This window comes from Lynx canadensis, chromosome A1 (assembly GCF_007474595.2).
Source record: "Lynx canadensis isolate LIC74 chromosome A1, mLynCan4.pri.v2, whole genome shotgun sequence".
Lineage (NCBI taxonomy): Eukaryota > Metazoa > Chordata > Mammalia > Carnivora > Felidae > Lynx > Lynx canadensis.
In genome coordinates, this window is record NC_044303.2 from 173,639,819 (window position 1) to 173,666,856 (window position 27,038).

The following is a 27,038-nucleotide window of genomic DNA, read 5'->3' on the forward strand; positions in this document are numbered from 1 at the left end:
AAGAAAAAGCAAAAGGCTAAAGAAGATGAACATGGAAAAACAAAGAAAGGTGAAATGAGGTCAGATCCACCCTAGGAACCCTAAATTTGAACTTCTGGTTATCACTAAGCCCTTTTATTTCTGGTGATGTATCTGATTGTTCTACACATGTTACATAAAATCTGAATTATAACCAAGCAGTCTCCTAGGCTTAATCATGTAGCCCAGAGACAACAAAAAACCTTGGGTATTACAGATGTTCCTTTCTTGATTCCTCAAAACATGGAGACACTGATGCTCCATGCAATACACCTATTTTTTCAAACATTTACTTACCTCCTTGGCTTTATACAAGAGATATTAGGCAAGGTTCCAGTTATCAGCTAACTATACTTTAATACTTATAAAAAGGGTGTTTCACTGAGCATGTAAAAATTCAAGTCACTGGATAGGTAGCCTCTCTTATAAAGCAATGAGCTGACCATCTAGTTTATTTTACACTGAAGTACACATTCATTAATTCTCATGACTGTGATAAGAATTAATCAACTTTCCAAAACCTGAAAGCCCTAGTGAACTATTTCACCTTCTAGGACTGACAATAAAGGAATAGTAAAAGAAATAAACCAAATTTTATTCAGCCAACCTTAACACAAATCATCAAGCAAATGGAAAAAAACAATGCTCTTTATTAAAATATTACTGGGGAGTGGGGGGGGGAGGGTGAGGGGGGACCCTGGGTAGCTCAAGTCGGTTAAGCATCGGACTTTGGCTAAGGTCATGATCTCATGGCTTGTGGGTTCAAGCCCCACAGTGGGCTCTCTACCGTCAGCACAGTGCCCGCTTCAGTTCCTCTGTCTCCCTCTCTCTATGCTCCTCCACTGCTTACACTCTCCCTCTCTCGAAAATAAACAAACATTAAAAAATTTTAAAAAAAGAAAACTGATTATGAAAATGCAACCTTAAGTGTCAACAACCACATACAAAAAACAAAAAACAGCATATGCAACACCATGGATGGAGCTAGAGTATAACGCTAAGTGAAATAAGTCAGAGAGACAAATCCCCTAAGATTTCACTCATGTGGAATTTAAGAAACAAAAGAGCAAAGGGGTAAAAAGAGAAAGAGAGACAAAAAGAAACAGACTCTTTAAACTATAGAGAACAAACTGATGGTTACCAAAAGGGAGGTGAGCTGGGGGATGGATGAAATAGGGACTGAGGAGTACCAGGTGACTAAACAAAAACAAATAAACCCAAGACAACAAAGAAAAATGTTTGCAGCTTTACATTTCTCATTTTAAAGAGAAATAATTAATCCAGAGAGTGAGAAGTAGAGTATTTCATCTCAATGACCATGTTCTTCTTACAAAAGATATGACCAAAGAAGACTGGTCATGTTATTTTATACTGTCACATCTAAGTGACATGGTAACAGTTATCTGAAATCCTTTCTCAAAAAAATCAAGTATAAATATTTGGAAGGCTAGCCCTATTTCAGGCCTGCAAAAATTATTGCTTTCAGCTATTTTCTCACAAATATCCGATTACCAAAGGAAAGAACTTATATTTCAAAATATAATACTTCTTCCTTGCCTTCTCCCTGCCCACCACAAAAAAGACAGTTTGAGAGGCTTTTTTTTTTTTTTTACCTTATGCCTATATCCTTTTTCTTTCTGCTTTCCTCTTCTCCTAAGAACAGGTAGCTCTTCAAATTGATGTCTGCCTTCAAACATGACGATTGCTTTTCCAGCCACCCAGGCTCTCTCTGAAGGGTCCCCAAAAGCCTCCACGTAGTACTGTCGATAGGGCCTCCGGTTTGAAACTAGATAAAGATAAGAACCAGTGTCATTACTTTAAAAAGATGACTGTTCATCATCAAGAGAAGCGCCATGCAATTATTGCCAAAGAAATCTCTATTTTAAAAAAAGAAGAAGAAAAAGTGTTAGAAAACCTATAGAACAATCAACTCTAAGATAGGTCAGAAAGAAGGAAAATTTTAAATATTTCAATTCATGTGGCAAGAAAATGCCCAAGAGTTTCTGAAAGAACTTCAATAGTTTGGTCAGCTGATATACTATATATTCCAAACCTGTGAGAGATCGATTAGTTGTTAATCATAGAACAAATTAATATAGGAACCAAGTTTCCACTACCAACAATCTATAAAAGTCTTATACCCTTGTTACCAGAAAATACAAAGGGCATTTAATAAGACTCAGCACCAGAAATAAAATAATTAGTAAGAACTAACCACCAAACAAACTTTAAAACACTTTGCTAAAATATAATGGAGGGGAAAAAAAAAATTCTTCAACACTATGCCACATATGATATGCTAACATTTATGGAATGGGTACTCTTGACCAGGCACTCATTTACACTAGGTACTTTGCACAGAGTCTTAGTCCTCACAACAACCAACTCTAAGAAATAAGTAGTACAATCCCCATTTTATAGACACAGTAAGTAAATAACTTCAGAGAAGGCAAATTCAGAGTGAAACACTGGCTTTACAGAGAAAGCAGAACTTGATACTTCAAAATACTGAAATTAAAAAAAAAAAGCCCAAGAGCAATAAAAATAAAAATATATCGTTATTCTAGTTTCTAGTTTATTCTAGTTTCTTAGTTGTCCAAAATTCTAAGCATACAATTAACAACAACAACAAAAATACAGATCTTGTTCAGAAAAGATTATAAGCAAATTTACCTAGTATATGTCTCTTCCATCCATACTTAGCATTTTGGCATTTTTCATAGCAGTAAAAAGTCTCACAAAAGAAATATACCAGGACTATACAAGGTGTAATGATTTGTCTCTTTTTAGAAAAGGAAATCATCTAATATACAAATTCATTTATACAGGAACTCACAACTAATTCCCTTAATCATTTTTTAAAACACAAAAAATACAAACCTCTCTTTCAATAAAAAATAAGGAAAAGCCTACTTCCTTCAGAATAGAGAAGGAAGGAAGGAAGGAAGGAAGGAAGGAAGGAAGGAAGGAAGGAAGGAAGGAAGGAAAAAGAATAAACAGAGGGAGAAGGAGTGAGAAGAGAAGAAGAAAAAAGAAAAAAGAAAAAACAAAAAGAGAATAAAAGGAAAAAGGAAAGAAGAAAGAAAGGGAGAGGAAATTTATAAACTGAACTTTAGAACAAAACTAAGGTCTCCATAGTTAACTGGAAGAGCCAAAATGTCAAGTAAATTTCAATGGCAACTTTTCTATAAATGCTAATTTCAAAGCTACATAACCAAAGAATGAAGAGTACCTATGAGCTCTCATAAACTTTAGTTGCAATGCCTGCGTTTCTATAAAAATATAGCTTAATAAAAAAATTACATGGTCAAATTTTGTTTTTTAGTCCATTTCAAAAACAATTCTATGAAAAAGGTTAAACTCTTATAGTCTCTACCTACTTAAATTAAATCCTTTGAATAGAAACCACCTATAAAGGGGGATTAAAATTGGTAAGTATAGCCTGGGTGGCTCAGCTGGTTAAGCTCAGCCCCACATTCATGAGTTCATGGGTTCGAGCCCCACATCGGGCTCTGTGCTGACAGCTCAGAGCCTGGGGCCTGCTTCAGATTGTTTCCCTCTCTCTGCCCCTCCCCCACTTGTGCTCTCTCATGCGCGCGCGCGCTCTCTCTCTCTCTCTCTCTCTCTCCCTCCCTCCCTCCCTCCCTCTCTAAAACAACATTTTTAAAAACCTGGTAAGAGGGGCACCTGGGTGGCTTAGTCGGTTGAACGTCCGACTTTTGGCTCAGGTTAAGATCTCGCTGTCTGTGAGTTCAAGCCCTGCTTGGGGCTCTGCTGGCAGCTCAGAGCCTAGAGCCTGGAGCCTGCTTTGGATTCTGTCTCTCTCTCTGCCCTTTCCCCACTCGTGCTCACTCGCGCACTCTCTCTCAAAAATAAATAAACATTTTTAAAAATAACGTAAAATAACATAAAATAAAAAAATAAAATAAAAAACTGGTAAGATACTAGGTGCCTGGGTGGCTCAGTCGGTTAAGCATCTGACTTTGGCTCAGGTCACAACCTCGCAGTTAATTAGTTGGAGACCTGCAACGGGCTCTGTGCTGACAGCTCAGAGCCTGGAGCCTGCTTCGGATTCTGTGTATCCCTCTCTCTCTGCTCCTCCCCTGCTCATGCTCTGTGTGTCTCTCTCTCTCTTTCAAAAATAAATAAATATTAAAAAATATTTTTAAAAATTGGTAAGACATATATGTACCTATATATAAGTTCAGAAAGTCAATTGAGAAGTAAATAATTCTCCCATATAAACAAGTAAATTCAAACAACACATTACAATGTGCCAGAACTGTAAAGAGGACAAAAAAAGAAAACTCAGGGCCTGGTGGGTTAAGAGATATACAAACAGATTATGGTAAAAGAACATGAGAATTGCAATACCATAAACATTCACTTTTTAAAAAAGCAGAGATCAGGGGCCCCTGAGTGGCTCAGTTGACCATTTGACTTTGGCTCAAATCATGATCTCGTGGTCTGTGAGTTCAAGCCCCATGTCGGGCTCTGTGATGACAGCTGGGATTCTGTGTCTGTCTGTCTGTCTGTCTGTCTCTCTCTCTCTCTGCTCCTCCCCCACTCACGCTCTCTCTCTCAAAAATGAATAAACATTTTAAAAAAAGAAAAAGTAGAGATCATCGGGCACCTGAGTGGCTCAGTCAGTTAAGCATCGGCTCTTGGTTTTGGCTAAGGTCATGATCTCACAGTTCATGGGATGGAGCCCCACATTAAACTCTATGCTGACAGTGCTTAGCCTGCTTAGGATTCTCTCTCTCCCCCTCTGTCTCTGCCCCTCCCCCACTCTCTCCTTCAAAATAAATAAACATTAAAAGAGAGAGAAAATCCATAAGGAAGACAAAATAAATTTACAGTACTATAATATATTTACTGAAAAACATCTGTGTGTAAAAGATTACATAAGGACCCAAACATTTCAAATCTCTGTTGTTCAAGGGTCAACAGCCTAAGGCTCTAGGTGAGGTTTCCAAAAGATGATGAAAATGACAACCAATGTATCAGATCATGTGGAAAAAATTAAAACTAGGAGAGTTTTACTATGAATTCATAATAAATATATAAAAGACTAAGAACCCTCTCCGTCACCAACACACACACACACACACACACACACACACACACACACACACATATAACTGCAGAAAAAAATCAAAAGGTTGTGAGGGCAAAGTAAGCACAGGACATTACATGGCTAAGCTGTGTATACTGTTAACATGATAACACTAAATTCCTAACCAAAATTATAACAGGTAAGATAGCAGGATGCTGGAGGTTGGTGAGAGGTTAAGGCCCAAAGCAAGGATTAAAATGATTAATCCACAACTTCTATAGTGAGAAGTAAAAAGTAATCCAGAAGGAACTTTGAGATACAGAAATTAACTTTCAAAAGATCCAGCTGACAGTTAAAGCTTAAAGAGAGGGTATAGAAAGAGCAGACTGTTTTCTAAACAAGGCTTACAAAATTAACCACTTGACTTTTTTAATCATATGCACTGTATATAACAGAAGTAAACAATGACTTCTAAAAGTGATTTTATAAAAATTTGGGTTTTCTGGGGCACGTGGGTGACTTAGTCGGTTAAGCGACCAACTCCAGATTTCAGCTTACGTCATGATCTCATGGGTTCATGAGTTGAGCCCTGTGTCAGGCTCTAAGCTGACAGTGCAGAGCCTGCATAGGATTTGGTTTCTCCATCTCTCTGCCCCTCTCCTGCTCATTCTCTCTCTCACTCGCTCTCTCCCTCAAAATAAATAAAAAAACTTTAAAAAAAAATGTGGGTTTTTCTAATACCATTTGAAACATTTGGCTTTGCTAAGAAAACAATAAACATGAATGAGCACAATAATATGAACACTGAAGTACAATTTTTAATTTTTCACTGGTATCAACTAAAAAGTGATACAAAGTAGTAACTGTTGAGCCCAAGTAAAGTGTATATGGGTGTTCATTGTGCTATTCAATTTGTCTATAGGTTTGAAATATTCAAAATAAAAGGTAGGAAGGGGAAATTATACCACTACAAAACAGTCAGACATTAATACTGGTCATAGTTTCAGGGTGGTGGGAAACAGGTAACTTTGACAGCAGTCTATCCAAAATGTCCTATTACTAGGCAGCGTCAATGGCAAGACAGGTGATTCCACCAGTTGATGTGTTATGAAGGAGACAAGCAAAAAATAAAAAAAAGAGCATGTTCAAAGAAAAATGGAGAGTTAACTACTAAGAGTAATAATTAGGATTCCAGAACTTTGCTGACTACAGCTGGCCATAAATATAGGGAAATGAAAACAAAAGTAAAAATTACCAAAAAAAAAAGGGGGGGGGAGGGGGAGACATATCATGAGATAACTAGCTGTAAGGTTAAATAGATCCATTTTAACATGTTTTGTCATTTTGTCAATAGGAAGCTGTCTTGAATTTAAGAGTTTTAACCTTTTTATAGTGCAAAAATAAAACATGGTATTTTCCAGTCAGTAATGGCACTTGCCCTCTGGTGTGATCACATTCTTGACTCACGAGAAACAGGCCGGACAGGAATCCTCAAGTATACTACACCAAACCTCCAGTCACTGCACCCTTGCCCTCCCCTAGTGTTAAGGATGCTACCTCTCCTCCCACCAAGGCCAATTTCTCACTGTGATACGACTCCCATCTACCTCTTCCTTTTCCCAAAATCCTGTTATGATCCTGTCTTTGATCCCTTACAACTCCTGTCAATACCCTCTATCTCCAGGACTCTTCTCATCAGCACTACTAACATGATCATCCCCATTTTTAGCAATTCTTCTGGACCCCATATATCTTTCTACCTGTTGCATTTCCACTTCTCTACCTTTGTCTCCATTTCCAGTCTAATCTAACTTCAGCCACAACATAACGCCAAAAACATCACTGATCTCCAACCCCCTTACACCTAATGGACATTTTATTCGCTCTCCAGGCAAAGTTCAACCAAATCAATCACATCTTCCTTTGTAAAACATACTAGTCACCAGTACCACATACCAAATAATCCTGGATTTCCGCTTCCATCTCTGATTTTTCCTCCATCTCTCTTCCAAGCTTAGTAGCTACATACAAGCCTCAGATAATGGCTTCCGCAAAGCCACCCTATTTTTCACTGTACATTTTGTCACAAGCCATCTCATCCATGCCTTGTTCATGGCTTCAGTTAACAACAACAAGCAGATGTCACCTTATGGATGTTTCAGTGTTCTCACTAAATGGCACCACTACTGATGTACTGGTGAAGATAAAATCTTGGGAGCCATCCAAAGATACAGAAACCTCAAGACTTTATTCTCCCTCACTCCTCATTACCCATCCATTACCAAATCATATAGATTTATCTCCTAAGTTGTTCTTTATTCTCTATTCACCATATTCGCCTCACCATAATTACTGCAATGACCCTTTTAGCAATTTGCTCTTACTTATTTATAACCTCTTCCAATCCATTTTCTATACTGCAGTCAGAGAAAAGTTTACAAAACACATATCAAATCACATCATCTTCTGCTCATAGCCCTTTAATGGCATCACACTGTTCTAAGAATAAAGTACAGGAATGCATGAGTGGCTTAGTCGGTTGAGCATCCAACTTCAGCTCGGGTCATGATCTCCCAGTTCGTGAGTTTGAGCCCCGCGTCAGGCTCTGTGCTGACAACTTGGAGCCTGGAGCCTGCTTCAGATTCTGTATCTCCCTCTCTCTGCCCCTTCCCCGATTACACTCTGTCTCTTTCTCTCTCAAAAATAAATAAACATTAAAAAAAAATTAAGAATAAAGTTCAAAATTTTAAGTCTAAAAGATGCTACATGATTTGACTCATATCAACTTTCCCAGCTTCATACTGTGCCACCTTCCATCACTCTATGGGTGGAAGACCACTCAAAGCCAGAGTACACATTATTTTCTGTGCCTGGAACAATCATCTCCTTCTTTTCCTAGTTAATGCCAACTCATCCTCTCAAGTCTCAGATCAAAGATAACTTTACTAACATAACTGCCTCTGAATATCCTGCACCACAAGTCCAAATTAGGTACCTCTGCTATATCACTAATTGTACACCAGTTTGGACACACTTCTCAGTTAAGTAATTATTTGCCTGATTATTTGTTGTTATCTTATCTCTTTAACTGGACTCTAATTATATAAAAGGGCAAGCAGGACTGATGTTTTGCCCATTAATGGATCACAATACCTAGCACACTAACTGTACAATATAGCTAGAAATTGTTGAATAAATGGCATGGACCCAATTAGGGTGCATAGAATAATACAACAAGTAAGAGCAGAGGGGGAGGAATAAAATAATTTTCTACTAGTAGTACTTAAATGTCCAAACAAGCCACAAAGAATAAGATATTTAAAAAACAGTGAGCTGGGCTGCCTGGGGGGCTCAATTGGTTAAAGATCCAAGTCTTGATTTCAGCTGGGGTCATGATCTCGCAGTTCACGAGTTTGAGCCCATGTCAGGCTGTGCGCTGACAGTGTAGAGCCTGCTTGGGATTCTTTGTTTCTCTCTGCCCCTCTCCTGCTCTCTCTCTCTCAAAATAAATACTTTTAAAAATTCAGATGAATAAAACAAAAAACAGTAGGTCTTTAGACTTCAGATTTAGACTTTAGATTTACAGATGAATAAAACAAAAAACCTATAAAGGTCTTTAGGTATACCTCAATATTCAAAATATAAAATCAAATCCTGCAATTAATCCCACTTTTGGTAAATTATCCTACAGACAGACATGCATATGTGGAAGTTATTCTTTACACTGTTGTGTGTGCAGAGACACATTTATGTTATGTACATATGTATGTAAATATGCATGTATAGGCTTTACAACACAAGATCAGAAACAACCTAAACATCCATCAACAGGAAAATGGTTATATAAAGTACAGCATATTCAAAAAGTGGAAAACTATGCAGCTGTTAAAAAAGAGAGAGAGAAACTGGGGCGCCTGGGTGGCTCAGTTAGTTAAGTGTCCAACTTTGGCTCATGTCATGATCTCACAGTTCATGCGATCTCATGGTTCATGAGTTTGAGCCCTGCATTGAGCTCTGTGCTGACAGCTCAGTGTCTGGAGCCTGCTTTTAGATTCTGTATCTCCCTCTCTCTGCCCCTCCCCAGCTAGCGCTAGCTCTCGCACGTACGCTCACTCGCTCTCTCTCTCAAAAATAAACATTTAAAAAATTAAAAAATTAAAAAAGACAGTCTTCAATGCACTAACATGGAAAACCTCTAACAAGCAAAAAAAGTAAGCTGTAGAACATGAACAACAACAACAAAAAAAAGTGCTACATTTGTGTTAGAATAAAGATGAGAATATATACTTGGATTTATAGAATGAAACATTAAAAACTGGTTACTCTTTTTGAAACAGCAGATCAGAGAAAAGGAGGGAGTTGATTTTTTAAATATTGTGAATATATGACCTATGCAAAAACTAAAATACACATATATTAAAATTAAAATTAAATCACAGAACATCTTAATAGAAAAAAGGCAGCTTAAGATCAAGTTTTGGCCCCCACCTCACATTATTTTAAAGATACTGATATTTATGGGGTGCCTGGGTGGCTCAGTCAGTTAAGGATCTGACTTCATCTCACGGCTCATGATTTTGAGGTGCCACACTGGGCTCTGTGCTGAAAGCTCAGAGCCTGGAGCCTGCTTCAGATTCTGTGTCCCCTCTCTCTCAAGAATAAACATTAGGGGCGCCTGGGTGGCGCAGTCGGTTAAGCGTCCGACTTCAGCCAGGTCACGATCTCGCGGTCCGTGAGTTCGAGCCCCGCGTCAGGCTCTGGGCTGATGGCTCGGAGCCTGGAGCCTGTTTCTGATTCTGTGTCTCCCTCTCTCTCTGCCCCTTGCCCGTTCATGCTCTGTCTCTCTCTGTCCCAAAAATAAATAAACTTTGAAAAAAAAAAAAAAATTTAAAAAAGAATAAACATTAAAAAAAAAAAAGATATCTGATATTCAAACAAGGCGAATAAGAAACAAAGTACCGTAATTAAAGGGAATACTCTAAATCAAGATTTTAAAATTCAAAATAATTCATAAGCCTTCATTATAATTGTTTCAGCTTGAAAACTTAACAGCAAAGGTACAAACCTAAAAACTGAGGTAGATTCTCAAAGTGACAATGTGGAACTTTAGGTAATAAACCTAACATTTTCCTGGCATCTATAAATGGAATAACTGAATTTTTAAATCATAAACTAAAAACTTTTAAAAAATTCAAAAAGGTAAAATATATTAATAACAATTCATCCACAAAATACTCAAAGGTAAAAATGGAGTATTACTAAAGATAGCTACAAATTTTTTATTCCATACTGTATTTTATAACATATAATCAACTACTAGTATTACCTTTCATTTTTGAATGTGTGTTAATCAACGGATCAGAACAAATCCTGCAGGGCCACCATGGGCGTCTCTTGAATTTTGCCCAGATGAGATCTCCAACTTCATACTTCAATGGCGTAGACTTTTTCTTGGGTTGACACTTTAGACAGACAAAACATGGGTCATCAGTAAGAATCAAAACCTTTGAAATGGTGTACTATTTTACTATTAGCCTTCTGAGAAAGCAATGCACAGAATTCTAGATGAAAACGCCCAGCTTAACAGCAATTACAAAGAACTAAATTGTCTTAATTGTTCATAACACAGCCCTTTATACAGCTCTTAACTTGTATTTATTTTATGTAAGTAATCTACCTACATTCATAAAGAAAAAAAGTAATTATTTTGAACTATAAAAACCTAAAAACTGAAAAAAGACACAGAATCATTCCTAGAAGATGTTCTTGCCCTAGTATTTGCATCACAACATGGCTAGGTGAGAGCGGGAAGATTATAAAAAGAATTTAGAAATAATGTCAAGGGACTATGTTGTCCCAAATACATGTCAATTATATCTCAATAAAATGGGGGGGGGGGGGAGGCAGGTAGACTATGATCCCTTCTGCAGGTTATATTTGACATCCTTCTCAAACATACACATTCCTATTAATTACATAACAATAATGGCTCTAATGAAATAATCCTGAATGCTACAGGCTAAGCTCTAGCAGTGCCAATGCAACTGACCCAGACTTTGGACCTGCAGAATGGTATACTGCACAACTCCAAGGAACACCCTTCATGTAGAATAAAAAGAATACAAATCAAGCTTCTTGGACTTGTCTAATGTAGAGACTCTAGCTGCATCTTTTCTCCAAAAATAATATGCCTAATTTGTCTGCAATCCAACATCCTCCATCTAAGCTCTAAACCCATGCCTGTGCCTTTAACACACCATAAGCAGACCTCTTGCTTAAGATGAAGACAGCTTTGTGTTCAGTAGGACTGAGCTTCCCACAACACCAAAGGAGTTGTAAGTGCACTGAGATATTCCTAGGTAGCCAAAAGAAGCTCCTAGGGTACTTGGACAAAGATCAACCTCTCCCATTTACTTCAAGGAGACATACAAATTTCTGAAAGTGCCATGTCTTGAAAAAGGTTTGGTGAGCTCCTCCTCCAGACTCAATCTTCCCTCCTTAATGCCTAAAATGAATTAAGGATTCAATAAAGAGTATGTTAAATGAACTGACTGAAATCATTCAAATAAATTGAGTATTCAAATGAATAATACTCCACCTCAAGGAAATCAAAAGAAATGAGCTCAATCCAATGACTTGTAAGTTACCAATTCAACTTTAAGACTCTGTTTTCAGGACTGCCTGGGTGGCTCAGTGGGCTAAGCATCAAACTCTTGATTTTGGCTCAGGTCATGATCTCATGGTTCTTGAGTTCAAGCCCTCCATTGGGCTCTGTGCTGGCAGCGCAGAGCCTACTTGGAATTCTCTCCCCCTGTTTCTCCCCCTTCCTTGCTCACCCTGTCTCTGTCTCTGAAAATAAATAAACTTGACAATAATTTGACAGAAGTTAAATCCCATGGAATGCCCTTATTGAAAATATTGTAATTAGTTCTACAAGTATAGACTTACTGGGAAATAAGACAAACTACATGTTATGCTTTGAAAGGAAAAAAAAAAGGCCATTTTTGCCTGTTATTAGTTTGTAAGTTATCAGGAAAAAAAGGTTTGAAACTTGGCTTTCGAACTTTGAAACTTTAAAACCAAGATACGAAGACAGGATGGGAAAACAAATTTTTTATTTGCCTGTACTAAAAACTACAATTTGAGTAGGTTCCCATATAATTTATGATCATTTATTTGGCAATCATTGCTAAATATTATATTGGCTGATTTATTCAAGTCCTAAATCACTTTAAAAATAGTAGCTAACATTTACTTGTTTGCTATGTGCTAGACACACATTTTTTAATTCTCTTAAGGTAAATACTGTATTACTACTCTTATTTTACTACATGCCTATGGTCATATGCTATTTAGCAAGTGGCAGAGCCAGGATTCAAATCTGGGTAGTCCAATGCCACAGCCCAAACTCTCAACCACTGCCTTATCATCCAGTAACAATAAAACCCTATGACTATTATATGCTTTATGATAAACTAAGCCATAATCAATCTATGACATGATATTGGTTCAGTCTTCCTCATGTTACTTCAAAAAAGTGATATTATCAGAAGTATAGCCATAAAACACATGCCTTCAAATGTCAACCGTATCTCAACAAGCAATTTTTTAAAAAACATTTTTTTAATGTTTATTTTTGAGGAAGAGAGAAAGAATATGTGAGTAGAAGAAAGGCAGAGAGAGAATCTGAAGAAGGCTCTGTACTGTTAGTGCAGAGCCTAGTGCAGGGCCCGATCCCAGCAACCCTGAGATCATGAACTGAGCCAAATTCAAGATTTGGACACTCAAACGACTGAGCCACCCAGGCATCCCAAAAATATACTTTTAATAGCAAGGAAGGAACATAACATAAGTGGTATTAGGTAAAGCCAGAAGCTGAATCACATAACCAGACAAAGTAGTAATGAGTTCTGTCTTCTGACTCTATTACAAATTATGTTATCTTAAGTCACTTAATTCAACCTGTTTCCTAAGCTATAGAATCAAGAAACACCTGCTCTACCATGAACTATCAAAATGAAAACAATTCTATTCCTAATATTGTAACCCAAAGGAAAAACTCAAAAAGTAAATGAATTGTAGAAAAATACTTCAAGTAGCTATTTATGACAACAAAAAGTTAACGTCCAACAAGAGACCTGTTAAATGAAATATGCTGACAACTCAATGAAATATGCAAAGTGCAGATGAAGTTATGGAATAATGAAGATGTAACACACACTCACACATACAATGTAACCATTCAGAAACCACACTGAAACTATAATGATGATTTTAAAAAATAACAAAGTCAGTGAGAAACACAAAAAATTGTTCCACTGGGGCACCTGGGTGGCTTAGTCAATTAAGCATCCAACTCTTGCATTTGGCTCGAGTCATGATCTCACAGTTGTGAGATCGAGCCCAGAGTTGGGCTCACTCTGAGCAAGGAGCCTACTTAAGATTCTCCCTCCCTGCCTGTCTGCCCCTTCCTCACTTGTGTGCAGGTGCTATCTCAAAAAAAAAAAAAAAAAAAGTCTCATTAAATTATTGGTATCATGGATAAAGATTGTCACAAACTTGAAGCATTCATTTCCCCCCATGCTCTTTTTTTTTTTTTTTTAAGATTTGATTTTTAAGTAATCTCTACTTCCAACATGGGGCTCAAACTCACAATGCTGAGATCAAGTCACATGCTCTACTGACTGAGCCAGCCTCTTTCTAATGCTATCTTAACTGATTAACCATGAGAACCAAATAAAACAATGTGTGCAAACACAGTGGAAAATAATGTCGATATAAATGCATATTGTTAATATTATATTATTCACAGACAATAACAACCAAATCCAACTAACTTTAACGCATAAAAAATTAGACACAGGCAAGGATTCCAGACCAAAGAGAGGCCTGCATTCATGAAGCAGAGAAAATAATAAGGAAAAATATGACCCTTCTCTTCAGAAGAGCTTAAAGATTTCACCTTGGAAAAGTAAAACTTCCAAATAACCAATGTTAAACCCATAATTTATCTGCATACAAACTTACTTAACAACCACAATAGAAAGCTGAACAAGAGACACAAGGATGGGGGGGGCGCCTGGGTGGCTCAGTCGGTTAAGTGTCTGACATTAGCTCAGGTCATGATCTCACAGTTTGTGGGTTTGAGCCCCATGTCAGGATCTGTGCCGACAGTTCAGAGCCTGGAGCCTGCTTTGGATTCTGTGTCTCCCTCTCTCTCAAAAATAAACATTAAAAAAAATTTTTTTTTAAAGAGACACAAGGATGAATTCCTGATGCCAAGACACTTGGAGAATATCAAGGAAGACTAGAGTGAAGAAATATCATCTGAACTTAGGCAGGACAGGCACATTCCAGAATGGTTTTTCCTAATATCTCTATATGTACAGTTGGAAAAAATACAATGGTTCTAAGTCTTTTTATATACACTACTGAAGTGAACTGTGCTTACCCAAAAGTATGCCCCACAATACCCCACAAGACCTCATTTGGAAATAGAGTATTTGCAGATAATCAAGATGAGGTCAGTTAGGGTGATTCTTAATCCAAAATAACTGTGTCCTTATGAAAAGGAAAAATTTGGAAACAGAGACAGACACACACAGACGGAAGATGATGGAAGACACAGGGAAAAATCCTTCCACCAACCAAGGAACTCTTGAGGTAACTAGACATTAAGGAGAGGCCTGGAACAAATATGACAACCCTCAGGAAAAAAACAACCCTTGCCCACAACTTAACACTGAATTTCTAGCCTCCAGAACCGTGAGACAATTAAATTTCTATTATTTAAGCCACCCAGTTTGGGACACTTTATTATGTCAGCCCCAGAAACCAATACACATAATCTTGTTTAATCCTCACATGATGAAATGGCAATGTCTCCATTTTGCATATAAAGAAACTGAGGATTGGGGTGCCTGGGTGGCTCAGTTGGTTAAGCACCTGACTTCAGCCCAGGTCATGATCTCTCGGTCTGCAGGTTCAAGCCCCACGTTGGGCTCTGTGCTGATAGCTCAGAGCCTGGAGCCTGCTTTGAAATCTGTCTCCCTTTCTCTCTGCTCCTCCCCTGCACATGCTCTGTCTCTCTCTCTCTCCCAAAAATAAATTAAAAAAAGAAAAAAAAAGTTAAAAAAAAAAAAGAAACTGAGGATTTTTTTTTTTTAATTTTTTTTTCAACGTTTTTATTTATTTTTGGGACAGAGAGAGACAGAGCATGAACGGGGCAGGAGCAGAGAGAGAGGGAGACACAGAATCGGAAACAGGCTCCAGGCTCTGAGCCATCAGCCCAGAGCCTGACGCGGGGCTCGAACCCACGGACCGCGAGATCGTGACCTGGCTGAAGTCGGACGCTTAACCGACTGCGCCACCCAGGCGCCCCAAGAAACTGAGGATTGAAAAGGTTACATCACAACTGTAAAGACCTAAAATTTTAACCTGATTAATTCTAAAGACCATGTTTTTTTTTTTAATACAACACATTTTTTTCCAATTTCAACTGAATGAATATGGCCAGAACTTGTTTTTAAGTGTTTAAATCAAATCTAAAAACCAACAGGTTCAAAATCTCCATTTCCAGTCTTTCATGGACAGCAACATGTCATTTCAACAGTAAAATTTCCTGTAAAACCCTGTCACTGCTATTTTTAAAGCATTTCCTTCAATTACAATCAAGAACTGGCCGTTGAGCCAAAAGCTATGGTTGAAAGACACTTCAGGTGAGATCTTTAAACACTTTCACTAATAAAATTTCCATGAAGAGGTCCACACCAAACTATATTACATTTCTAAGATAAAATGTGCTCAGGTGGTCCAGGTATGTGCCTGGATGTATGGGACAGGACTTAAATTGTGTTCCATTTCAATGTTTATTAAATGCTACCACAGCATAGATAATCCTTGGATATCAATATCCTTACATGCACATCCAAAACTTAGAGTTGAGTGAACTATTTAAAATCAGCTAACTCACATAACAAGGTCTTTTTTTCTCTTTTTAAAATTTTATTCTGGTAAGGACATTTAATGGAGATCTAGCCTCTTAACAAATTTTAACTGTACAATACATGGATGTCTACTGGTACAACAAACAGTATCTTCTTTTTTTTAAAAATTTTTTTTAACATTTATTTATTTTTGAGACAGAGACAGAGCATGAACAGGGGAGGGTCACAGAAAGAGGGAGACACCGAATCTGAAACAGGCTCCAGGCTCTGAGCTGTCAGCACAGAGCCCGATGCGGGGCTGGAACCCACGGACCGTGAGATCATGACCTGAGCCGAAGTCAGACACTTAACCGACTGAGCCACCCAGGCGCCCCACAAACAATATCTTCTAAAGCAACTTGTTTAACAGTATACATTGATATAGAACTTAAGATAAGGACCTAGGGGTGCAATTACAGAACTTACTGCAACTCAAGGACTCACTTTTTGTTTTAGTTAGTAAAAATATTCTCAACATTTGCTAACAGTCTACTACTGCTTCTATTGATTCCAGAAAGCAAATATTTTTAATAACTTGATTTAAAATACCCAGTTTTAAAGGCTATAGTAAGAACTACACTGTAAAGAGCTATGTGAATTGTACTTTGGAATTTCACCTTTTTCTAACCTAGTCAAAAGTGACTCCCTTATTCTTATGATAAAAATAGGTAATGCCTCTATTTTATAAATAGGACACCTAAGGTAAGAGATTATATAAAACTCACATTGTTGTTCTTTTAATAATATATTGAGTGAATAAAATAAAAATACAGATTATCTTACATTTGTGTTAACTTATGTGCTTTATAAAGCATCGATATGATTTCATTATAATTTGATAGTAGCAAAGCTTCTCTGAAAGTCTACATAGCACCAAGCCCACAGTAGGATCTCAGAGACTGTAATCACCTAAAGAGAAAAAAGAGACTTCTCATCCTACCTGTATCTAACACTTAGCCCAGTACCTGGTAAAGAATAGATACTCAGTAAGTACTGCCTAGCTGATTCCACAAACTAACATGGTATATACTTTATTACTAAAAAAAATACTTAAGCATGTATTTCCATTTAAAGAAGAGTCCCTAGCAAATCTGCCTTACAAGAAATTATTATAGAGCTCTTTAGCTGAAATAAAGGACAACAACAGTTCAAACTTTCATGAATAAAGAATGTCTTGATGTGGTATTAATACAAACCACATTACATCAAATTTAGATGTTAATTGCAATCTTAACTACTTCACCAGAGCAACCACTAAGAAAACGACTGTGTGTGTATTTAGGGAGGGAGGGGGCACTATCATATAAATGACAAGACACTTAAAATGTTACACTCGAAAATATCTATTTAACATAAAAGAAGATAGTAACAGAATCAGAGGAACAAAAAGACCATAAGATACATTAAAAGTAAAATGGCAGACATCAATCCTACCTTATCACTACTTAGATAAAATGTATGGGGATTTAAAACTACAATTCAGGGTCGCCTGAGTGGCTTTATGGTTGAGCATCCAACTCTTGATTTTGGCTCAGCTCATGAGCCCAGGGTTGCAGGATCAAGCCCTACATTCAGCTCTGCACTGAGCATGGAGCCTGCTTGGGATTCTCTCTTTTCTCCCTCTGCCCCTCTCCCTCAATCCCACTTTCTCTCTAAAATAAAAAAAAATCGGGGCGCCTGGGTGGCGCAGTCGGTTAAGCGTCCGACTTCAGCCAGGTCACGATCTCGCGGTCCGTGAGTTCGAGCCCCGCGTCAGGCTCTGGGCTGATGGCTCAGAGCCTGGAGCCTGTTTCCGATTCTGTGTCTCCCTCTCTCTCTGCCCCTCCCCCGTTCATGCTCTGTCTCTCTCTGTCCCAAAAATAAATAAACGTTGAAAAAAAAAAATTTTTTAATAAAATAAAAAAAAAAATCTAAATAAAAAAAGCCCTGCAATTCAAAGGCAGAGATTGGCAGAATGGACAAAAAATATAATCCAACTATATGCTGTCTACAAAACACTTTATATCAAATTCAAAAAAAGGAGTTGAAAGCAAAAGGTTGGAAATAACACGAAAACAGTAACAAAAAGGGGTAGCTTCTCTACATTAATATCACAAAATATACTTAAAGGTAAGAAGATTACTAGAGACAAACATGGAAATTGTATAATGACAAAATGTCAATCTAACAGGAAGGTATAACAATTACAAATATACATACAAAAAACCAGACTCCCAAATTCATAAAGCAGTAACTCATAGAAATAAATATAGAAAAAGAGAAACAGTAACAGAGACTTCAAAACCCACTTTCAGTAATGGAGAGAACTAGACAGAAGATCACTAAGAACATAAAAGGGGTGAACAGCACTAGGCCTAGGCCTAGGAGGCATCTGAAGAACGTTTTACCAAACAACCACAGAATACACAGTCTTCCTAAGTATATATGAACATTCTCAAGGATAGACCATATATTAGGCCACAAAAATAAAATTAAAATAAGTGGAATACAGAATATATTCTCCAACCACAATGGAACGAAATTAGAAACCAAAAAGACAAGGGGTGCCTGGGTGGCGCAGTCGGTTAAGCGTCCAACTTCAGCCAGGTCACGATCTCGCGGTCCGTGAGTTCGAGCCCCGCGTCGGGCTCTGGGCTGATGGCTCGGAGCCTGGAGCCTGTTTCCGATTCTGTGTCTCCCTCTCTCTTTGCCCCTCCCCCGTTCATGCTCTGTCTCTCTCTGTCCCAAAAATAAATAAAAACGTTGAAAAAAAATTAAAAAAAAAAAAGAAACCAAAAAGACAAGGGAAATTGGGAAATTAAACAATATACTACTAAATAACCAGTAAGTCAAAGAATTCACGTGGAAAATTAGAAAATACTTTGAAAAAAAATGAACACAAAATATACCACAACTTAAAAGACAGAGCAAAAGCAGTTCTTAGACGGATTTCATAGCTGAGGACATGTATATATTTTTTAAATCTCTCAAATACCCTAAACTTTCACCTTAAGCTAGCAAGGAACAGCAGACTACACCTAAAGCAAGCAGAAAGAACAACGAAGATTAGAGGGAAAATTAAGAGAATCAAGAATAGAAAAAAAAAAATTGACAAAACCAAAAGCTGGTTCTTTAAAAAGATCAACACAACTCATAAATCTTTAGCAGACCAATAAAAAAGACTCAAATTACTAAAATCAGAAATAAAAGTGTGGCCATCACTACTGATTCTACAGAAACAAAAAGGATTAGGAGAATAAGATGAACAACTGTATGCCTACAAATTAGATAACCTAGATAAAACCCTAAATCCTCAAAACAAAAACTACCAGGGGCGCCTGGCTGGCGCAGTCGGTTAAGCATCCGACTTCAGCCAGGTCACGATCTCGCGGTCCGTGAGTTCGAGCCCCGCGTCGGGCTCTGGGCTGATGGCTCGGAGCCTGGAGCCTGTTTCCGATTCTGTGTCTCCCTCTCTCTCTGCCCCTCCCCCGTTCATGCTCTGTCTCTCTCTGTCCCAAAAATAAATAAACGTTGAAAAAAAAAAATTTAAAAAAAAAAAAAAAACTACCAAAACTAAATGACACAGAAACAATATTTGGATAAACCTGTAACTAGCAAAGAGATAGACTCAGTAATGAGTAAACAAAAGCAAAGAAAGAAAAAGAAAGAGAAAGAAAGAAAGAAAGAAAGAAAGAAAGAAAGAAAGCAAGCAAGCAAGCAAGCAAAGAAAAGCCCTGGATCTAATGGCTTCACTGGGAAGTTGTATCAAACACTTAAATAAGAACTAACACCCATCCTTATCAAACTTTTCCAAAAAACTAAATAGGGAGGAATACTCCCTAATTCATTATTTGAGGCCAGTATTTCTCTGATACCAAAGCCAGATGAAGACACCACAAGAAAAATACAGACCAATATCCTTTACCAACATTGATGCAAATATCTTTAACAAAATACTAGCAAAACAAATTGAAAATTACACTTAAAAAACAGAGTATCAAATCAAAACATTATTTTGTTATATGACACAATGTTACACAACAATTACATGTCAATTAAAAAACAAATGGGGGGCAGCTGGGTGGCTCAGTCAGTTAAGCATCGGACTTCAGCTCAGGTCATGATCTCACAGTTCATGGGTTCAAGCCCTGATCAGACTCTGCTGACAGCTCAGAGCCTGGAGCCTGCTTCGGATTCTGTGTCTCCTCCTCTCTCTGCCCCTCTCCAACTCACGCTCTGTCTCTCTCTCTCAAAAATAAACATTAAAAAAATTTTTTTTAAACTGGTTAACTATACTGGAATCAAAAAAATTAATAAAAACAAACAACAACAAAAACCATACATCATAACCAAGTGGGATATATTCCTGAAAGACAAGGAATGTTCAACATATAAAACCAGCAAATATAATATACCTCATTAACAGAATGGGGAAAAAATCACATGATCATGACCATGGATGCAGAAAAAGTATTTAGCAAAATTCAACACTCATTCATGATAAAAACCCATACACTAGGAATCGGAAACTATCAACATAATAAAAGTCATATATGAAAATCCCAAAGAGAACATCATGCTTAATTGAGAAAGACTGAAGTCTTTCCTCTGAGATAAAGAACATAGCAAGGATGCCTACTTTCTCCACTTCTATTCAGCAAATTCCTGTATGTCCTAGTCAGAGCAACTAGGCGAGAAAAATAAAAGGCAACCACATTTGAAATGAGTAAGTAAAATTATGTCTATTTGCAGATCTTATATGTAGAAAACCACAAAGATCCCACAAAAATTTTTTTATTTTTGAGAGAGGTGGAGAGGGAGGGAGAGGGAGGGAGAGGGAGGGAGAGGGAGGGAGAGGGAGAGAGAGGGAGAGAGAGGGAGAGAGCAAAAGAGAGAGAGGGAGAGAGCGAAAGAGAGAGAGAGAGAGAAGGCACACAGGCAAGTGGGGGAGGGGCAGAGAGAGGGAAAGAGAATCCAAACGTGGGGCTCAAACTCACAAACAAGATCATGACCTGGGCCGACGTCAGAAGCTCAACCGACTGAGCCACCCAGGCACCCTGAAATTAACCTTTTTTTCTAGCATTGGGACTGTTTATAAATATTTACCATGCCCTAAGCAATAAAGTGTATCTCAATCAATTTGAAAGGATTGGAATCATATGGAATATATTTCCTGTCCATAGTGTAATTAAGCTAATAATTAATTACAAAAGGGGCACTGGGGTGGCTGGCTCAGCTGGTTGAGCACCCGACTCTTTTTTGTTTGTTTTTTTTTTTAATTTTTTTTTTCAACGTTTATTTATTTTTGGGACAGAGAGAGACAGAGCATGAACGGGGGAGGGGCAGAGAGAGAGGGAGACACAGAATCGGAAACAGGCTCCAGGCTCCGAGCCATCAGCCCAGAGCCTGATGCGTCTTTTTTGTTTGTTTTTTAAGTTTATTTATTTATTTTGAGGGAGAGAGGGAGGGTAAGCAGGGGAGCAGCAGAGAGAGGGGGAAAAGAGAATACCAAGCAGGCTCTGCACCACCACTGCAGAGCCTGACCCAGGGCTGGAACTCACAAACCATGAGATCATGACCTGAGCTGAAACCAGGAGTCAGAAGCTCAATAGACTGAGCCACCCAGGTGCTCCTAAAAAGTTGGTATTACCACTGTGGAAACAAAACTTGCATAATAAACAAATACAAAAACTGTAATTGTTAGGTACAGAATTCTGAGGTTTTTTTCATTTTAAACATTCTTTAATCATGCAATTGTTTTATGCAACTTGGTTAAAAAGATGTAACAAGTAGGGGCACCTGGGTGGCTCAGTCAGTTGAGCATCCAACTTCGGCTCAGGTCATGATCTCATGGTTTGTGGTTTAAGCCCCACGTCAGGCTCTGTGCTGACAGCTCAGAGCCTGGAACCTGCTTCGGAATCTGTGTCTTCCTCTCTATCTCTCTGCCCCACCCCTGCTCATGCTCTTTCTCTCAAGAAATGAATAAACATTAAAAAAATTTTTTTTAATAAATAAATAAAGATGTAACAAGTAAAACTGGTTAAATGGGTTTTTTAATTTCTCCCATTACTCCTCAGTCATTTTAAGATATATTGTTTAACAATACTAAAAAACCTAAGTAGAAATGACGGTCTTATCTCTCTCTGTAGCATGTCACATAATAGTAGATGCCCAGATGTTTGCTGAATTGATGAAATTTAGTTTAAGTAATTCATGTTGGATCACTCAATCATTCAAATATTTACTAAGTTTGGAAAGTGGTAAAAACAGTGATGTTTCTAGGGGGTGAAAATTATGAAAGACACACTTTATTATTATGTTAGTAAATTATTTTCAAGGAAACTTCTTTATATTTAAGCATTTTATAAATGTTATGAGTGACAAGACTACACTTTCAGGGATCATTTCTATAGTTCATCACTAGAGGACAAAAATATATTCTGACTAGCATATAACTGAATATAGAGATGGAACAAACAAGTCCTCTGGGAGCTCAGTCTCTCTGGGAGAGAGAAATGAACAAAGTAAAACACTATAGCTCCTAAGCTGGGACTGGGATGGGAGGTGTACTCATCTTGGGGAAGAAAGATAACTAGTTTTATTATTAGTAACAAATTTCTCAAAACAAACTTCAAGAGATAGTGACAGTCAAGGTAAGAATAGCTGTAAAATAAGGCTAGAACCTAGATAATATTTCTGTCTCCGATCTCCTATTCCACCAATTCCTACCTCAAAAGCTAACACTATACCAAGCTGTCCACAGTTTCCCTTTTAGATCATACTCTTTGTCCTTCCATCTCCTTTCTGCCTGGAATTCCTCTTTCTCCTAGGTCTTCTCAGAAAGCCTTACTTCCATCACCTCCTATCTCTTGGCTGGGCTAAGTGCTTAAGTGTCTACTATATCCTATCCTATCTCTTGGTTTACCATTATACAGAATTTAGAATTTGTATTTATCTATTCCAGTCTCTAAACTTCAAGAAGACAAGGTATCATCCACTCCTACATCTCCATTATCTGGGACAAAACACATGTTCAATAAAAATGTTTGAACTGAACTGAAACAGGCTATAATAAGCCATTTCCTAAGCAGCAAAATTAGATGCCAAAACATATGGGTCCTTGGGGCACGTGAGTGGCTCAGTTGGTTAAGCATCCAAATCTTGATCTTTGGTAAGGTCATGATCTCACAGTTCATGAAACTGAGCCCAAGTCAGGATCTGCCAGACAGTGCAGAGATTCTTGGGATTCTCTCTCACCCTCTCTGTCCCTCCCCTACACACACTCTCTCTTAAAATAAACAAACATTAAAAAATAAATAAATAAACAAACAAACAAATAAATAAATAAATAAAGGCTTGAAAAAATAAAAACCTTATGGGTCCTTAATCCACAAAACCTCATTTGTCTTAAAAAGATAAATGATAATTTTTAAATTTGTTTTTTTTATTTAAAAAAAATTGTTTAAGTAATTTCTACACCTAACCCATGTGGTGTTCAGAACTGACAAACTGGAGATCAAGAGTCTCATGCTCCACTTACTGAGCCAGCCAGGTCCCCTGACATAGTCAAACATATCTACATTACAGATCTTTACTTCAAAGATGACCAGCAATCAGTCTCTATCCCCTTAACTCCCTGATTTGGAAATGGGGAATACCACTAAATTTGGGAAAGAACAGCACATCAGAAGTTAGTCACAGACTATTAAACTGTGAAATCATAGTTCTCTAAGCAACCTTCAGATTAGCAATTAGTCTCCCAAATATCCAGATTTTGGAAAGGAGGTACTCTGGCTTTCAAAACAAATATCCCAGTACAATGGAATTATCTCTTTCCCCAACATTTATTCATCATGGGAATATGAGCTGCAGTAAGTCCATTTAGACACTGGGTACACTAACAAATTTGGTTTCCTGGTAACGGTAGAAATTATGGGAAGGGTCACAGATAAACTTTCCTCTCTAAAGCCTCTCTCTCAGCTCTAACTTAAACTTTTCTGAGCACAAGTGAAAATGGAAACCTACTTCTAATGTTGTATTAGTAAGTTAGAAACATCCCAGCGATTTCCTATGTAAGTCTTCACAATTATGTGTGAGTACTCAAAATCATTCTAGGGTCCCCAGTCTCCCTTCAAAGACAGACCAAAAAAAAAACAAAAACAAAAACAAAAAACAAAAAAACAAAAAAACAAAACCAACCAACCAACCAAACAAACAAAAAACCTTCCAGCCCAGTGTCACAACAATATTTCATTCAAGTCAGAATTGAAAAGGACTCAGGGCACCTGAGTGGCTGGGTTGGTTAAGCATCCAACATTGGCTCAGGTCACAATCTCATGGTTCATGAGTTCAAGCCCCACATCAGGCTCTGTGCTGACAGTTAAGAACCTGGAGCCTGCTTCAGATTCTGTGTCTCCCTCTCTCTCTGCCCTCTCCCACTCACCTTCTCTCTCTCTCTCTCTCTCTCTCTCTCTCTCTCTCTCTCTCTCTCCCTCTCCCTCTCTCTCTCCCCTCTCTCCCTCCCTCTCTCTCAAAAATAAAGTAAAACATTAAAAATTGTTTAAAAAAAAGAATTGAGGGGCGCCTGGGTGGCGCAGTCGGTTAAGCGTCCGACTTCAGCCAGGTCACGATCTCGCGGTCCGTGAGTTCGAGCCCCGCGTCGGGCTCTGGGCTGATGGCTCGGAGCCTGGAGCCTGTTTCCGATTCTGTGTCTCCCTCTCTCTCTGCCCCTCCCCCGTTCATGCTCTGTCTCTCTCTGTCCCAAAAATAAAAATAAACGTTGAAAGAAAAAAAAAAAAAAAAGAATTGAAAAGGACTCAAAGTGCATCTCAACCACAGCACACACTGAGGAATTGTTAAATAAAATAACTAAGTGTAGTGATCTAGCTAGCTACATTTGGCACAAAAATCAGACACTGAACACTTAAATAATTATTTCATAACCTCACAGTAGCTTCTAAGGATAGGCTAGAAGGGTATTTTTCTCCATATTATGGATGAAAAAACTGAGGCAGAAATGAAGTCATTCGTCTACGTTCATAAAACTAGTATTAAAATAGCAATACAGCAGAGGATTCAAACCTGACTCCAGTACAAATGCCTTTTGCAATGACTATTCTCAAAAGATAAACCAGAATTTTCTTAGAAAGAATTCTATAAAAATGAATTTTCCACAACATTTAATTTTTTAATTTTTTTACATTGTTTATTTTTGAGACAAAGAGAGAGAGACAGAGTGTGTGCAGGGGAGGGGCCAAGAGAGAGGGAGACACACAATCTGAAGCAAGCTTCAGGCTCTGAGCTGTTAGCACAGGGCCTGACGCAGGGCTCGAACTCACAAATGGTGAGGTCATGAACTGAGCTGAAGTCGGATACTTCACCGACTGAGCCACCCAGGCGCCCCTCCACATATTTAAATATAACTTATATTACCCCAAAATTTGGGAAATCCAAATATTCCTCAATCAAGAACAACTTAAAGTTTGGGTGCCTGGGTGGCTCAGTAGATTAAGCATCCGACTCTTGATTTCAGCTCAGATCATGGTCCCAGGGTTGTGGGACTGAGCCCCATTGTCAGGCTCCATGCTGAGCGTGGAGCCTGCTAGTTTCTCTCTTAACCTCACCCCTCTCCCCAGTTTGCAATTTCCCTCTCTCTCACACAAACAAAAACCCAAAAGAACAATCTAAAGTCTATCACACAAGCAAAGCCACTGATGCTGTTCTTCTGCAGCTGTCAACACATTTTCTAGTTTCCTGATATCCTTTTCTTGAGCCAAGGAGAGAACTGAAATCTCAGAAACAGCTTGAAAGAACATGGTATAGTTTAGAAAAGTAATACTTTAAATGTATTTTAGTCTCATTACTTTTTAAACAGCCAAGAAATGGAAATAATCTGTATGTTGAAAAGGGTCTTAGCTCAATAAATTATAGAACATCAATACACTGGAATACTATACAAAAAATTTATAGACACAGTGAAAAAAGTTATAAAAAGGCATGTATACAATGATTACAAATTTAAAGACATACACTTTCATATGCAAATTATTTAGGGAAAAGTATGGAAGACAGAATTCACAAAGATTAACTGGACTGCTAGATATTGCCAGTTGGTTTTTTGGCTATCTACATTTTCTAATTTTTAGACACTCAACATGAATTACATGCATAGTTTTTTAGGTATATTTTTTTATTGAGATAAAATCAACTCACAAGAATCATGGTTTTTGGCTATTTCAAAGTGTCCAAATCAACACTTTCTAGTACAGCTTGCTTAATATTTTGAAGTAAATTTTAACACATATTTCCCTTGTAGGGCAAAATAAAACAGAGAAATGCAACAGGGCAGAATTTCCTAGCAATACTGAGAAAAGTACACCAACAAAATCAGCATTTCATCCCCTGAATTGTCTTGAAAGAATCTGAAAGTGCCCTGTTTCCATGCCTCATTTGTACCATCTGTAAAATGGGAACAATAGTACCTACTTTCATAGGGCTATTACAAGTACTGAATAAGCTAGTATGTAAACAAATTACTATGTGAAGTGCCAGTAGTGACAATGTGTAAGCACTGTAAGTGTTAGCTGATACGAGTCTCCCCTTATCCAGTTTTGCTTTCCACGGTTTCAGTTACCCTTGGTCAACCTCAGTCCAGGAGCAGATGATCTTCTTCCTGACATTATCCCCAGGAGGACAATAGTAGCCTAGTGTTTCATCTCAATGCCTATTATCACTTACCTAACATAGGTATTTTATCACCTCATAACATCTCAGGAAGAAGGATAAATACACCACCGATAGATGAATAAAGAAGTTGTGCTGTGTATACATATATACAATGGAATATTACTCAGCCATAAAAAAAGGACCAAGGTCTTGCTATTTCCAACAACATGGATAAACCTACAGGATATTATGATAAGTGACATAAGAGAGAAAGACAAATATTATAATGATTTGACTTATATATGAAATCTAAAAAATAAAATAAACAAAACAAA

General features: G+C 37.8%; 1 protein-coding gene across 3 annotated transcripts in view; it reads right to left on the reverse strand.

Moving 5' to 3' along the window:
• NSD1 (nuclear receptor binding SET domain protein 1) overlaps positions 1-27,038 on the reverse strand; it is a 146,889-nt gene that overhangs the window by 69,831 nt on the left and 50,020 nt on the right. For all 3 annotated transcript variants that reach the window (XM_030326753.1, XM_032594062.1, XM_030326748.1), the window contains 2 exons: positions 10,401-10,536; positions 1,632-1,804 (listed from right to left, as the gene is read on the reverse strand). In XM_030326753.1, coding sequence (XP_030182613.1) covers positions 1,632-1,804; positions 10,401-10,536 — 309 coding nt within the window. The remainder of the gene's footprint in view (positions 1-1,631; positions 1,805-10,400; positions 10,537-27,038) is intronic.